Below are 17,291 nucleotides of genomic sequence, written 5' to 3'. Positions count from 1 at the left end.
AAAACCTGTTTGTTGTATGTGTCACTCAAGGCCCGCCAATGATTTGGCTCATTAGCATGATGAAAGCATTAACTGAATGAAGTCTAGGCTCTCATGCATGTTAATAATACTAATGTAACATACATGGTGCTTTTCAGTCACAAAAACAGGAACAACATCAAAAAACACTACATAAGAGTAATAAAAACGTGGTAAATATCATCCATACTTCACAAATAACTCACAGTTTCTGCAGGTTCTGGTACTTGAAGAATGTGTTTGCTCTCAGTTTCTGAAGCCGGTTCCTTTGTAGGGACCTGAGAGATAGGAGGAGGCACCAAATGAGAATAGAGGACGAGGTTTACACCATCTCACTGTGACTCAATACTGCAGCATCGGAACAACTGACCAGGTCTCCCCTTCAGATGGTCAAGGGTATGATTATGAGAGTTATGTATATGTTGATGTACATCATAATACAAATTCACATTGTGGTCCTTTTATTTGTGATGTTTTGCATGTTTGTGTGTTGCTGCGTGCCCGTGTGTACGTAACAAGCACAGTGTTTCATCCTCTGTGCACCAACTGCAAGATGGGGCCCTAAATGTTTCTTGTTAAATTACATTGTTTGTATGCCAACCGTGTTGAATGTCTTTCCTACCTTCCTACCACCCTATGTTAAGCAGTACAAACATGTTCACTACTTGTATACTGATTCTGTTCTGAATCTGTATTATAAACATCAGCTGGTCCTCCTCTACTCATTTATTGGTACATTACTTACTTTCTGGAGCATTACGAAATGGGGAACGGAATGAAACTGAGTTATATCATACAGCTGATGTTTCATTTGAACAGAAGACAAACATTAGTTTTTTTTAACAAACACATGCAAAAGGAAATATTCTATATAAGACACAAAGTTATCATAATTATGACTATAACAAAACCCCAATATAAAAGTCTACAATTAAAGCTAATGCCTGCTTCATTCAAACAAAGTGTTGTGAAAATGTCCTTATATATATATCTTATGACCTCCACTTTTTGGGACAAACTTTCCACATTTTTCTCATGTCTCTCAATACAGTTATTATAATTAAGACATTTCTCACCAACCAGTGAGTTCATTCCACCTCAGCCGGGACGCATACTTTATTTAACTATAAGGTCACACAGATAAGCTCCACTTTATCTAAAGCCTGCATGGTAAACGGATGACAACAATGGGGAGTGTTTTGGGGTATTTCATGAATACTGACACCACATGGAAGAGAAACATTTGTATGCTAAAAATCCCTGATAGCAAACTGTGCCTGCATGACAGTGCTGCTGGGTGTAAACAAAACAGTGCATTGTGGAGCAGATGAATAGCTTCCTAGTAACTAACTGGCATAAACAAACACCCACTAAATGTTTATTATTATTGCAGTTTGTATCATATTATTAATATAACACAATAATCCAACTAATTAATTTAACTTTGTGCTGTTCCAGACACCCAGTCTTTCTAAATCCCCTAACACAGCAATGTGTAGTAATGCATTTTAAAAGTCCAGCAGTACAACATTGTTTAGTGCAAACAGCATAAGATATGTCACAGTCCAGGGAAAGATGATTTACAGACTATTTCAGAGAAGTGAGGAGAAGAAAGAACTCCAGCATGCACCACACAGCACCAAGTATTCAGTCAGTATTTTCCTCAGTTCTCAACAAGTATTTTCTTTCTTCTGTTATCTTTGCTTTCCTGACCAGTTAATCAAAAAGTCATAACGTTTGCTTTGGGTGTTCATGCTCCAAATAGGAAGAAAAGTATTGATTTTGAATTCCCTATCAGCATTCCTCTTGGACCACCAGCAGACCAAATTTGAGCTGCCCTTTTACATCTATTCTGTTATTCACCCACTGCAGTGACAATGAAAGAAATATCTAACGAGTGAGATGATAAGGCTTTGGTAGAAGTCTGCGCTCTACTGAGTGCTTTCTTGTTGTAAATTGAAATTTAGATGCATTACAAAAGCCATTTGGCTGTATTTGAACCTCACAGAGAGGCAAGCTCTGTGAAAAGTATTTGATCCAATGGAGCCGGCTACAACATATTGAACAACCCAAATTTATCACAAAGAAGATGATGCAGTGCCAATGACAAAGCTGACTATGAGATAATGAGGACAGGCCAATCTGTCTGGTAATTGTGTTAATAATACTCCATAAAAACTGACTAAAATGATTTATAAAGACTGAAAAAGTGTAATGTACTTTGATCAAATATTGAAATATTCTGTAATATCCCTGAGGTTATATATCTTTGTCATATACTGAGAAGACAAAGTATTTTGGACTATTGCCTCAAAATAATTAAATATTGACTTATATATTTTTGACAAAAGACTCCCGAGACGTAACCAAGCCAAGAGTGTGATGCAGATTCTTGCGAGACTTTCAAAAAGGTATAAACCATTCATCAGCTGAATGTGAAGGGGTTGCATTAGTCTCCCACCAGAGATTGATCTCTAATTCTGGCTTAAAGTAAGTTACTCACTCTTCTTGTGGCAATGACAAGTACTCACAGTGGCAGGGGGGGTTCTGCAGCGGGGGGATCTGCTACAACACATCTCACATGCTGTGACACTCACAGTCAGGGACGGAAGCTTCCTGTTGGTTTCTGGGGCTTTGCAATGATGAAAAAAATAGGGGGTTATTTTCTACTCACATCATGGTGACATTCATTGCCACCACTGGGATGTCTTGCAGCTGTGCTCCATCACAGTCCAACTCAAGGTCTCGGCACTGGCAGAGCTCTGGAACGACACCCAGCACTGGAGAGATGGAGTGGAGAAGGAAAGGACATCTGAGGACATGTCAATCAAATGGCCATTCTGCCAAAGTACCAAGACTGCTGTCAAGACAGGAGCTGTTTGGAAGAATGAGAGAACTAGTCCTGATTACAGAGAACATAAGTCCTGAGATTATAGCATAAATAAAATAAAAAAGTAAGCAGAATTTATGAAAAAATATAGACTGGCAATAGTTAACAGAATATGTTCTACCTCTGAGAACAGAAATGCTTTCAGAGATAGTATTGATTGAGGGCAGTCATTTAAAAAGTACAGTATAAATCTGATTAATTGGAAAGTGGTGAACCGGTCTGCAGGTGTATGATAAGCAGAGATGCAGGTATTTTTGATTAATATGTGTTGGCCACATACAGCCAAGTTAATTACTAATGCTGTTTTATTTACTCCGTGTATGCCAGCTGTCAAATATATCCCATTTGCACTTCATTAAAACACTGCACAGCCTCCAAACTTACAGGTTAGATCAACAATAAGCCAACTGCAACGTGCATAAAATAAATATCCACAATCCAGCAGATTCAATCACTCATAAAAGTATGTCTTGTGTGTGGCACTTTGCAATGCAAGATGCTTGGGGGAAACAAAACAAAACAAAAAACACAAAAAGCAAATTTTGTGTCCATCTCTGCTAAAATCTGCAGATGCAACAAACCTCTTAAGTTCTGCTACTTGGTTGAAAGCTGGGTATTAACCTTAATATTATGTTAATGAAAAGACCATTTGCTTAAAATACACTAATTCATTGTATTCCACTAACCAAATGTGAGATATGAGATTTGAGATCTATCTCCGCCAACATGGCACTCCCATAAAACATATTATATAACATCACCATACTGTTGTGCTTTAGGGCAGAATACCTTTAACTGAAAGGTCGTCTGCGCTTAGGGGTCACAAGTCAAACTGTGCGAGACAAAAAGAAGTCAAATATAAATACAGTTATGTGTTGTGTATCTGCTGATGTAAATGCTACTTTTGCTATGCTAAATCTGAATGACATGAAAATAAAATGTTCCATTTAGCCAACGCTTATGACTTTTATCTGACTTTCATTTTATGGGACTCGTTGGTAGTTTATTATAGTTTTACTGGAATAAAGAACCACACAAAAGCATCCACATTGCAGATGATAATAGAAGATGGGCGAATCGAGATATCCTTGTGAACACACAATGTTACAGTTGTCAGTTTGAAGTCATTTGAAAAGGTTGAAAATAAATCTTCATGGAGGTAAATCAGTAATGAATGTTACTGCCAGAGAAGTTTTTGTCCTCTATAATAATTATTATTTTCAAGCATGAAATTGGTATCTTGTTGCACCACTTCTCCAGCACTCCAGCATTGAAAGGTTATTTAAACAGAAAAATCTATTCAAACAGATCTTTTTATGGTCATGAAAATACATCTTTGCAGTATGCATGTGACATATTCATGGGAACCCAAGATGCTGATAAACAGAAAAAAAGGAAAACAACAGATGCAGTATAATGATCACCAAAAGCAAAGGGGGTGACCCTTTTTAATTCCCACATCGACCAGTTTGGCTTTCAACATGTTTAAAGGTTGACTCTAACTCTGGTGTTTCTAATAGATTTTTTCATCCCTTTGGAGCACTGTGAATGTGCTCTGAATACATCAAGTGTATTTCTACTAAGGTCCACACTGAGCAATCTTTTGATTTGAAACAAAACGCTGGCTACAACAGTGGAATGATATTTACGCAACAACAGTTTCATCAACAAAGCTGATTACACATGCATGGTGCAATGTGATAGAAGGTCTGCTTCGAAATGGCAGCCAAGGGACTGGGGATGTCTCTTCATTTTCAAATAGGAAGCTGTCAAATAAAGGAAATGGACTGCTAAAAGGACATTTGAGTTTTTTTTCTCAGACTTGGAAACCAGAATAAAGAAGATTGTTTTTCAGTGTAAGGACAAAAGAGATGGAGGAAAACGTTATTCATAGATCACCTCCATGGAATAATGGATGTGGTGGTTGAGGACTTTGTATTCACCAGTGACCCTGTGGAGCTGTATTCTTAAAGGAACAAAAACTCTTTCTGCGTCATGTTCTATGCATAGATATGGATTGAGCTGCCTACACACATAATACAATAGAAGTCTAGACTAATGTTTCTGGTCTATAGCAGCAGAACACATTTGACATTGATACACCAGTAAAAAAATCAAGTAAAACCTATTCTCTACTCTTATAATATCCGACGTCTATGTTAAATATGATCAAAGCTTCAAAAATTGAGATGAAGGTATGAAAAATGTCTCTACTTCCTTTTCTTGATGGCATCAGATTGTTTACGCATGTCCACAAACTTCTGTGTGTTTTGTAGTCTTTGTTGCTGAGGTTGTTCCATGGGTTATTAAGATATTCTTGTTTTTAACACTAATTTGCTCACTTTCATGCTCTGTGTGGTTTCAGGAGACACAGAGGCTGAAGTCAGGAATGTGTCTTTTAGTTTATGATCGTGGTCTGTGTGACTCTAACTTGATGGAAGAAGTCTCTCCGATAAATTATGACGTCCAAAAGAGACACCAAAATCTGTCTTTCGTTACTTTTATGTAGTTCTTGTCACTTTTGGTTGCTCCATGGAATGTTAATGGATCTTTGTTTGTCCAAGCGAGAGACGCCGTCAGTCTCTATATCAAACCTGGTCCAATTCACTCATCTGAGGGTCAAAGGTGACTCTGACCAGATGATGTTCTGAGCCGTACTGATGCTGTGTCCGCTACAGGTTGCTCATGGTGTCTACTCTGTAGACTGTATGAAAATAATGGACACCACCCACTAGTTTGTGCAATCCCGTTTGAAGCCTCAAGTTTAACTGTCACCATCTTGGTTTTTGGAGTGACAAGTGATGAGAAGTGACCATATTTTGATAAGAGCGTGAAGCTATAGGGAGAACCTCCCCAGGGTCCAACAACAGCACCTCACGCACCACTGGGATAAAGACTTGTCAATCACAAGGTAGCCATGCCTGAAAGCATACCTTGCTTTATTGTCTATTGTACTCTAAATCAAGTAAGAAGTAGGGCAGTGGTAAGCAAATGGTGGCCTGTGGGGTAAATCTAGCTCCCCAACAAAACATATTTGGAGCCTTAACAAAAGATGATGTTTTCCTTTTTACAGAGTCAAATTGTTTGCAGGACTCTTCATAAATCCACAAGGTTTGTGTAAATTCAAAAATATGACCTACTCACATCTTTAACTTCTGATATTTATGACACAGGTATCTTGATATCTATGACAATACATTGCTTCAATGCTTCAACCATAAATGAAGCAGACTGTTGTTTATTGTGTGTGGGTAAGATATTCAATCATATTGTAACACAGAAGATATGTTCATGGTTAGGAGTCCCTTTTTTTGGTGCCAAAACAGTCTTAACACAAACTGCTGTGCCCCTAAATGTGCCCCTAAAATAAATTTAATAAATGTTGTGGTTGAATGAATCAAAAGAAATAAACCACCAAAAACATATTAAAAAAAACATTTTTATCCAGCTTGTGCAACATGAGTCCCACTAATAATTATTGTAGGGAAAATCTGGTCGATGGTTGAACCTAATTGCTGAGCCCTGAAGTCAGGTACACAGACTTCTTTTTGGAGCCAGTTGAACCCTGCTGGCCATTAGAGAGGATGCAAGATTAAGTCACTTCCTCATTAGATTCAGTTTTCAGACCCAAAGCTACAACGCTTGGTCCACTCCCATATTTCAGACTGGATTTGGGGTTGAACGTGTATAGATGTATTTGACTGAATAATGAGAAAAAGAAGTGAAATCCTACAACTAATGTTTGTCTACATAGCCTCAAGAGCTGCTGATAGTCACCCAAGTGGAAACTTCCTGGAGCTGACCAATCAGAACAGAGTGGGCTCATTGAGAGGGGTCCTTAAAGAGACAGGAGCTAAAATTGCCCGTTCCAGAACAGAGGCTGAAACGAGGGGCTTCGTAAGACAAAATAAATTGGAACTGTAAATCATGCAAAGACACAACAGTAGACCCCCAGAATATGAATATAGACTGATGATATGTCCCCTTTAAGATAAATGTGGAGGTAAATGCTTCACACATAGGAGCTCAAAGAGAGAAGTTTGACGGCTATGGTATGATACAACAAGAAGAGGGATGATAGTCTAGTGATTGAGTTATTTCCTGTGGAGAAGGCTGATGGAAAGCAATTGAAATTACTGATATGACTGCTATACCAGAACATAACATCCTGCCTCAAATAGCTGTGAAGGAAAGCATCCGCCAAAGCAAAGAGCCCTGTTCATAACATTTGACCAAATTTGAGTCAATATAAAATATAATTTAAATCTCATTGCTTCTTGGAGTTGACAATTAGTTTCCTGGAGAGTCCAATTAGTTAAATTATGAAGTGCAGGCTATTAGGGTTGGAGTGTGTTTTTAATAGCTGCTAAATTACAGCAATGACAGAGAACATTTCATGGATAGGAAGATATAAATATAACATTAAAAATAAAAACAAGCACTAAAATGCTGTCTTTAGTTTCCATGTTCCAACCATCTGGACAGACACAGACTTTTGATCATCTTCCCTCGTCTAGTACATCATGCAAACCCTGCTGGGCTTTATTTTTAGAGATACAAAGTTATGTTCATTTGTTATGTGCATTTTTGTCACACATTTGGATGGTGTGGATTCTCAGTGAACACAGCATGGATGTTACTTTTTAAACTGCTGTCACAGGAGTTCAAGAGCCAAGGAGTTTGAGCTGAGAGAAATTTATTTGAACTTTACCGTGAGAAGAAAATTATAAAACTCAATGAGCATGGCCAAACCAAACGTGACAGTTTGACTTCCTCTGACTTGTTTTGGTATGAACGTTTAGGACTTGGTAATTTAGTACAGATGGCAAATGAAAGCAATAATTATGTCAACAATTAGGCCATGCTTCCCTTTTTTATCTTTACACAAATCAAGTCTGACAAGTCAATGGCCAGCTAAATTTAAAACTATCAAAATGAAATACCTTTGATTTAATGTCCCTGACGAAAATCATTCAACATAATGTAAAGTGATTCCAGTCCTAATACTACTTTAATTTAATTTGCACACCTGCTACAGTTACCGGAAGCAGGTGGATAGAAAGAAACCTGTAAAAACGAACACAGCTCAGCAACATACTCATGGGACATGTGACTTTGCTCTATGCTACTACTATTTGTGAAGTATGCATGTAAATGAGCTACAGTAACTCGCAAAGACAACAATTTAACTTCAATTTCATCCAAACCCAAAATCCATGCATGTATACTCATCTTTTATTTGTACTGTATATACACATTGTGTTTGGTATAACATGAATTTGGCAAATCTTATGTTGACATTTCTCTAGTGTCTTCAGTACTCAAACCAAACTGGATTATTCAGAGGCATGTTACCATAATCATAATCTATGTGAAAACAGCTACACTCAATATACATGAAAGGCATTTTGTAATTTAGGAGAGGTATGTATATGCACCTCCACCTGCTAAAACCACACAAATTGTAGCTTTTACGCTCTCTGTAATGTTTAAGGATCGATCTTGGAGCTGTCATGGGGAGAAAATGTTCATATAATACACAGTTATTTTTCATTTAGGAGTTTGGATTAATTCGTATTAAGTGTGCACAAACGACTAAATCAAGTGCACTTCATATTATTTTTCTTCCTGGGCCAGTGAGGTATGGTTATATGAGCACAGTCTGTCTTAATCCTTAATCCATTTAATTATTAATGTAATGCATTTTCATCACTTTCTACTTGTTTTAAATTGAGTTTTTTAAATCATATTATATTAAGTGCATTATTTATTGTATTTTTTAAATCCTTTTTAAGCTTCACTGTCTCTTCTGCTCTCTCTTGTGTGAAGAACTGCAGGTAAACAGCGACATGACTAAAGGTTTTGCTCATTTCCTCATTTTCTTTCCTCATGTTCTCTTATGTCACTGTTGATACACGACAAGGCTTTTGCTATTTTTAGTTTTACCAAGGTCTTTCAGTAGCTGCTGTCAGTGTCTGTTTGTCTCATGACTCGAATGACTTGTGTTTGCCAGAATGTGGGCTCTCATAGATAACACTTCATATGACTTTAATGAATGAGACAATTGGTAAAGCTAAAATTTTACACCTCTGATGAAAAATGTGATTGTTGAAAGGGAATAAGCCTGAGAGGTTCACTTAAGCAAAAAGCTAATTTCTCAATCACACAATAATTGTCCATTCGATCACATTTGTTTTTTTTAAATTTTGCTCACAAAAACTAAATGTGCACCTTGCTATATGCCAGTCTTGAACACCCACATCCAGAATTATATGTGTTTAAGAATTTGCCAATATGGATGGTTGCGTTTTATAAACTTCTTTTTGTCTGTCAGTGAGAGGCTTCACTGAGAGAGCATTATGCATTTTACCTCCTGACCCCATCTCCTCCACAAATACATCCCAATCAACTAGTAGGAGTCACCCGGACATGATGCCTCACTCACTTCTCACCAGCAAATGCATAAACTGTTGCTCTGTTGAGTGTTTTTACACTGTCCAGTTTCTTAGATAAGAAATACTGACCTTTTATAAATGTCAACTATGTTACTATTAATGCTATGAATTATTCTTGCTCTAAATTTGAATGTTGGAAGTCTTTTCAAGAAAAAAACACTGATGCACAGGAAGCTATGTAAAGTGAGAGACAAAAGCATATCACATGGAGACAAAAGCATGAAGAATTAATTGCCACTGTAGCTTAAAAGATAAACAAAGGAAAGGAGAACATTCATATCCCTGCCATCCAGTGACACAAAAAGTATCCTGAAATGTGCAGTTTACAGTGTATTTGCAGCAAAGTACTTACGGCATACATTGGACTTGGTCCCAGTGTTATGGCTGGGCATTCCAAAATACTTGTCAAAAAGATGGGGCCATCCATTGTTATCTCCTGGAAAAAGAAAATAAGACAGACAAAAACACAGTTTACAACCCATTTATCTTTCAAACGTCACATGTTTTAGAGGTAGTTCAAATCTTCCATTCTGTCAGAAAACAGGGTAGATACTTCCTCTCACTCTTGCACACAGTTGTGGGTTATTGATTAGACTCCAAAATAGTACACACCAATTGTTCCATCCTCATAAGTTTATTTTCCATAAAATGTATATCAAAGATGAAAGGACAGGGTAGAATTTTTTGTGAGTATGTGGGAGCAGCTCTGACAACCAAAACCTTAAAGTTGCTCTTTGTACTATTGGTTTTTAATTCCAAATTTTACCAGCCACTTTTTTTTTTTAAACCAGCCACCATTTTTTAATTGCACGTGTATGTCTTCCTTTGTATTAACTAAATACATACTACATACATAAATTCTCTCTCTCTCGCTCTCTCTCTCTCATACATTAGTTTTTTTTTACAGTCTCTTTGATGTTTTTTTTTCTAACAGCAGGGGTCCAGCTGTGTGCTACATTGGTGTGTGTGTGTGTGTGTGTGTGTGTGTATGTATATTTGTTTGCATGTGAGTAATATGTTTGTAGACAGAGACAGAGAGGGGTGGTTGAGAAGAGGGGTATGTGTATTCAATCTCATATCCAGCTATAATAATAATAATAATAATAAGTCATTTTAATATCTTGGCAACCTGTTGTTTATTCTTTATCTTTGTCAGGACATCTGTCACTTGGGGAGCCCAGTGTTTGGTCTGGCCAGCATCACTCCCATCACCCCCACTGTGAGACTGTGAGAGATGAAAGGGCTCATCTGACACTCTGGAAAACACACTCAACTTTTCTCTTTGTGAAATTAAAAAAAAGGTTTTGTCCTGTGGAATTCAAAAGCAAACAAAGCTGTCCTCCCTATACTGCCACAGCTGAGGAACCAGATAGATCATGAAAATTAGAATTTAAAAATGATGGTGGTGCATTAAACATAGCATCCACACACGAGGAAAGAACACAGATTTATCCTGCTGTTTTTTATATTTACTGTTGCATGAGTTGGATGAAATTGATCCTCTGTTGATCCTCTACAGTTTGCTTATAAGCCTCATGGAGGAACTGAGGATGCCACTCTGACCATGGTTAACATGGTCTCCAAACATTTGCAAAACAAATGTTTGGATTTTATTTGTTGATTTTACTGCAGCCTTTAACACAATGCAAGTCTATATACTCCTGCAAAGACTTACTGACTTAGGGGTGGATGGGGGTTTGGTGCACTGGATCAAGTACTTCCTAACTGACCGCCCACAACGAGTCTGCGTCAGGGACATGGCCTCGAATTAACTAGTGCTTAATACAGGGGCTCCTCAAGGATGATGGGTTCTTTCCCCTGTCTTGTTTTCTGTGTAATCAAATGGCACTTCATCATAGTAATTTTAAATGATTTAAATATGCAGATGACATGGCACTAGTGAGACTGTTCCACAAGAATCTGATTATGTTGAATATGTTTTTGAGCTAGAACAGTGGTGTACTAGCTTACTTTTAATCAATGCAGGTAAATCAAAGGAGGTCATTCTTAATCAAACAGGTTCTCCACACCACTGATACTAAGCAGTCAAACTGTGGAGATATGTATTTGGGTACAGACATTGATGATAAGCTGAACTTCTCTGAAAATGCCAACCAAAGATTGTTTTTAATTAGGAAACTAAAGGGCTTTGGAGTCAGCTGTAATATTCTTGAAAGGACATATGTCAGCCTGATTACAACATCTCTGTCTGGTATGGTCACCTGACTGACCATACCAGAATAAGCTGTCCAGAATTGTCAAAATGGCAGGGACAATTATAGGAAGACCACACAAAAAAACACTAGAAAACCTACACAGCATTACAGCACATAGATATATTAGAAATATCAGATGATGACACCCATCCCCTCCATTGTGAGTTCAAGCTGCTTCCCTTAGGGTGGCACTATAAAGTACATACGGCAAGGAAAAAAATCTACAAAGACTCTTCTATTCCAAATGCAATTTCCATGGTCAACAAACTATGGAAAGCTAGATGAAAGGGCTTTCTGCCTTATACCTGATATGTATGTGTGGGAGCTGGGAGGGAGGGGGTACATGTGATGTGCTGTGTCCATCTCGTATTTTCTAAATTAATTATTGAAAAGGAGAAATGCAGAGGAGGAATATTAAACTATCTGAAGTAAATCATCTTTTCATAGTTATTTATTTCTGCGTAACGACCATGAAATAATCAGAATATAATTGTATCTCATTCACCAGTTTGTTCTCATGACCACTAGTCACTCTCTATTTATATACTCTCTAGCTCACTCGTGCTCTCAGCTCAGTCCCACTATCTATCTCTATTTTTCATAATGAGTCAGGAAGCCAATAAAAACACCTCACTTTACTTTTAAAGTTAACAAATGAAGAGAAATATTGTTCTCTTGTCCTATATTGATACCACTGCACTTCTGTGTTTTATGAATGAAGCTGTATACAAGTTGAAGCAACCCCCACCCCCACCCCCACCACCAGCAGCACTTTTTTGAGAGTAAAAAAAAACCCTGGAAATGTGTGGATGGTGAAAATGCAGGCAGAGGAAATAATGTTCTTAGTCCCTGGGGAAAGTTCCTGCAGTCAAAGCATGCCTTAAATAAAATAACCACCCTTGCACAGAATAACTTAATCACAGTGGCACCAACAATAACCACACCATGAATCAGATTGTCCTGTGTGGCCTGCAAGAAGGGCTATCTCTTTCTTTTATAGTGATATGACACATTCGGTATTTGAAATGTACAATAATTATTTATAAATCTCACTACACATCACTATTTGAGCCGGAAAACATGAACATAAACTAGAATAATGCTCATAGTGAAATACAAAGAAACCGCCCACTGAAAAGACTCCCCTGCAGCACAATCAGGCAGTATTGATTTAAAGGTACAGTCCTTGGACAAAGCTCCATCCCTCTATAGGCAGAGACAACATGACCATGGCACAATAACACAATTGGGAATTGGCTGGATTTGAATCACGTGAAGTTCACATGGTCAAACAACCTGTCTGTTTACAATGGAGTGTAGTTGAAATACGGCTCTAGTGGACTCTTACATTATGTGACCTTGGTGTACAATGTGCTCTCTAATACGCCATTAAGGATAGGGCCTTTAAAATCAATGTTGTCTGATTTAATTTAGTCTGTATTAGCATTCAATATGTTGTCATTTGAAATACAGTGCTTGAAAGTCTGCAAACCTTTTAAAATGTGCTCTATACACATGTATTAAAATTAGATAAAGGGAAACCAATTAAACAAATACGATGAAAACATTCAACTCAGTATGTGAACCCCTTACTTTCGATAACTGGTGTGACCCCCTTTCGCAGCAGTAACTTCAACCAAATGTTTCCGGTAACTTTTTATTAGCTTTGCACATCGGCTTGGAGGAATTTTAGTCCATATTTCTCCTTACAGATCAGTCCAAACTCAGGAATGTTGATGGGCTTCTTGGCATGAACCAGCTACTGTACTTCAGGACTTTGACTCAGCCTTTCTAAAAGATTGACTTTCTTCCACTCTAACCATCTTTTGGTAGGGCCACTTGTGTGTTTATGGTCATTGTCTTATTTCATGCCCCACTGTCTACTGAGCTTAAGTTCACAGATGGAAGACTTAGCTGGTCAAGACTCATTCATTTATTCAGTATGAGCATCTATTCTGCTAAGGTCCTCAGATATCTCCTTTGCTTGAGTAATGACACACTTCCACAAACCTGTGTTGTAAAGCTCAGGCACTGATAGTGAAAGCCCAGATTTCTCTTCTGTAAATAAGGCAGGGTTTCCCAGATTCACACCTGACTGTCCCTTCCATTGACTGAAACACTTGACTCCATTTTCCCTTTCAAAGTAACTAATAATCCTAGAGGTTCACATACTTTTGTTGCATAACACTGGATTATTTCCCCTAATAATTAAATGAGCAAGTGCACGATTTTGGTCTCATTTGTTTAATTGGTGTCTCTTTATCTAGTTTTAGGACTTGCACTGATCACATTTTAGGTCATGTTTATGCAGAAACAGAGCAACTTCTAAATGGTTCACAAACTTCCAAGTAGCACTTTATGTACTAATTATATCCAGCTTATTGAGGAGTGAAACCTCAATAACACATGTTTTTTTTTTCTTTTAGTCTTCTTATTTTGCATGAGGGTTTTGTGGGTTTAGTGAAGTGGAGCACAAACTGGATAATGCAGAACAATATTTGAATATGAAACACCTAATAAGGAGCAGTAGGAACCTCATTTACCCCCTGAAACTTTCCAAGCACTTTCAGCATGAATTTATTAGCTCTTGAATGTATAAACAAGACTTGGGGCCACACTACTGGCTCTGTGTATTAAGGGCTGATGTCCGTATGCTAACAAGATCGCTATGACAATCCTAAAATGCTGATGTTTACTATGTTCACCCTCTGAGTTTAGCTTGCTAACATTTGCTACTTAGCACAAAGTGAATGCCATTAGTTTTGCAAATATTTGTTCATGAAGCAGTATTGGAAGCATTCAAATTATGACCTGCTGTAGAGTTAGATGTGAAAATGAAGCAATCAGCAAAGTAATTGGAATTTATTTTGAAGGGGCATGAATACAAAACAGAGATAGCAGGCTTCTCTTTTTTGCCGAGCACTTCTTCGTGGCAGATTAGATCAACTGTAACTAATCAATTATGTAACGTCTAAATTGAAAGGCTTGTCTGTTAAGTTATCTTAGACAACGATTTTAAGTTAGACGTCACATTAATCTGTAACACCAATGTGTGACACAGAGTGGATTACAGTCTCACAGTGGTGGCTCTTCTCTAAAGGGACTAACTAACTCATCACACCTCAGTGAAACTTTATTTATCTTCACTTATATCAGCATTATAATCTGATCACTTTAATATTTCTGAATCATTAGTCAGTATTTGGAGTGAAGTAAGTCCCCCGTGAAGGGCTATAGCTGAAACATATAATTAACATGTGTTATTATATATAATGCCGCCCATCTAATTTTCAGGTTTTACATAAAGGTTGTAACCGTTAATTAGGCTGTCACTAAAAATGGTTATCTTTCTGTCAACATAAGATGATTAGATATTTTATACTTTGGTTACTTAAAAGATTTAATAAGTGTATTTAATGCTGGATTTAAATTTGATGAAATGGTATCAAATTCAATCCCTAGTGTTTGACTGATTGATTCTCATTTGATTCTGTTTCTGCAGATTCTACATGCAGAAAGTCAAAAACAGAGTGATGGCAAAAAAATATAGGACAGAAGTCGACAAACTGTCACTGACCTGAATTCTATGAATGGCTCTACACCCAACCAACTCAGACTGTGCTGGTTTTGAACTAAACCGGGCCAGGCTTGATGGTACACATGACATACAACATTAAGTTATGTTGGAGCTTTGTGTCCAATGTGTTATTATCACATATCAACAGGATATCAACAATATAGCTTAGAGCTTACAGGTTCACTTTAAAACTGAAACACAAACAACAGGCACATCTTTCTTCTGTCAGTGGATATTTATCGTCGGCAGTATGGGAACTTAGTATTCCCATATTCCTACTAGTGTTTTGTGCAGTATACGTCTTTTTAATCTGAATTCATGGTGTTCAGTGTTTAATAGTAGACATCTAAAACTTTTTGCAGCAGTTCTTAAAACATGATTTGCCAGCCACAATCAATCAATCAATCAATCTTTATTTATATAGCGCCAAATCACAACAATGCTATCTCAAGGCACTTTTCACATAAAGCAGGTCTAGATTGTACTCGGCAAGGAAAAACTCCCTTTAACCTCAGGCAGAACCAGGTTCTAGGTGGGTGACCATCTGCCTTGACATGTTGGGGTTGAGGGAGAGAGACAGAAAGGGAAAAGGAGGGAAAGAGAAGAGGGAGAAAGGGAGAAGAGGGAGAGAGGAGAGAGTGGCACAGTGACTAACAATCAATCACCACTGAAAATAATAATGACTGCAGTCAGAAGCTCCAGACACCCACGGGGTCCCAACGTTGACACCCACAGGCTCCATAATTGTGTGTATAGTATGTTCCTTGAGTTGATATTACTGCACTGAAGTAGAATTACCATAGAACTTCATGTGAATTAAGGATGCAGCACTCACATCTGTGCAATGCACACAGAATTCTGTTTCAGTGAAATTTAATTACTTACTAATTGGAGTTTAGTCCTTCCTGAAATAGGTCTCTATGTTGAGTGGCTGCATGAGCCTCTTCTAATTTGCAGCCAAAATGCTCTTGAAGCTTTTAATTTTTGTACCACAGCTCCATTAACAAAAACAGACCCCAAATTAGTGAGATGCTGATTAACAGTGGACTAATTTCCTCTGATGCCATTTTTGCACTTTGATTATTTCCAGGAGAATTTCTATTTTTTGCAGATTGGACAAGGCAAACTGAACCCAAGGATGACCTCTGTAATTATTGCAGCAGGTCTCAGGGTCACATTAGCCCATTCTGACTAGAGTAAAAGTAGGCTAAATTAGATAGTGCTGCAAATGTGATAAGTGGGTCTCCATATCTTCTAGAAGCATACAGTGATGTACACCACAAGCTTGAGGCAAAAAGTGTGGTAACAGGTAGTGGTAGTAAAAAGATGGGAATCAACCAATAAAAGGGGAGAAAGAAAAGATGATCAGCTGATCAAAACAAACAAAACAAGGCTTTTTAAATGTTTTATAAAGTACAAATCACAAGTCTAGTTTTCAGTTTCCACAGGATGTGTTTTGGGGAGATTTGCTGAATGTAAATAAAGCTGTTTGTTTGTAATAAAAACTCCATGGGGTACCTTTAAAACATGCACACGCATACAATGCCAGGCTAAGAATTTGGATGCAAAAAACAAGAGATCTGCTATGTTTACCGACCATATATGTTATGCATCCTAGTTCACTGTGTAATTATTAGTGGTGCAGTGATAGCCATTTGTTTATAATGAAAACTCCATGCGATACCTTTAAAGCATGCATATGCATACAATGTTGGTTTGGGAATTTGGATCCCCATGAAAAAACAAGACATCTGCTATTTTTAGTGATTGAACATTAAAAACTAGCTTAATGATTTATTCACAGTCATCCGTGATCAAGAGCAGCTGGACTTGTAAATTCTTGAATGAAGAAGAATCTACAAGTTTTGGACACATCTTAGAGATTTAGTTACGTCAAAGATCAAGTCTTTTCATGTCATAATTCTATCCAACCTTTGTATGCACAGGATGTGTCCAATTTGTGAAGCTGTTCATGTACAGTATTCACCGTAGAAACACACCAAAAATGTTGAAGCTAGTTATCAAAGCCAGTGAAGTAAGAGTGATGGGGTAGTGAAATCTTGCCCACCCTCTGTCATTTAGATTCATGTTTAGCATTTCACTGTTTGGTTGGTAGCAGTACTTCAAAGGTGGTG

The 17,291-nt window shown here is 37.6% G+C and overlaps 1 protein-coding gene across 1 annotated transcript in view; it reads right to left on the bottom strand.

Moving 5' to 3' along the window:
* rxfp1 (relaxin family peptide receptor 1) overlaps positions 1-17,291 on the bottom strand; it is a 64,281-nt gene that overhangs the window by 14,271 nt on the left and 32,719 nt on the right. Inside the window, exons 3-5 of the mRNA XM_053324347.1 lie at positions 9,716-9,799; positions 2,693-2,798; positions 225-296 (exon numbers count right to left, since the gene is read on the bottom strand). Coding sequence (XP_053180322.1) covers positions 225-296; positions 2,693-2,798; positions 9,716-9,799 — 262 coding nt within the window. The remainder of the gene's footprint in view (positions 1-224; positions 297-2,692; positions 2,799-9,715; positions 9,800-17,291) is intronic.

This window comes from Scomber japonicus, chromosome 8 (genome assembly GCF_027409825.1).
Source record: "Scomber japonicus isolate fScoJap1 chromosome 8, fScoJap1.pri, whole genome shotgun sequence".
Classification (NCBI taxonomy): domain Eukaryota; kingdom Metazoa; phylum Chordata; class Actinopteri; order Scombriformes; family Scombridae; genus Scomber; species Scomber japonicus.
The sequence above is the reverse complement of the archived record's forward strand: the minus strand, read 5'-3'. Positions and strand labels throughout refer to the sequence as shown.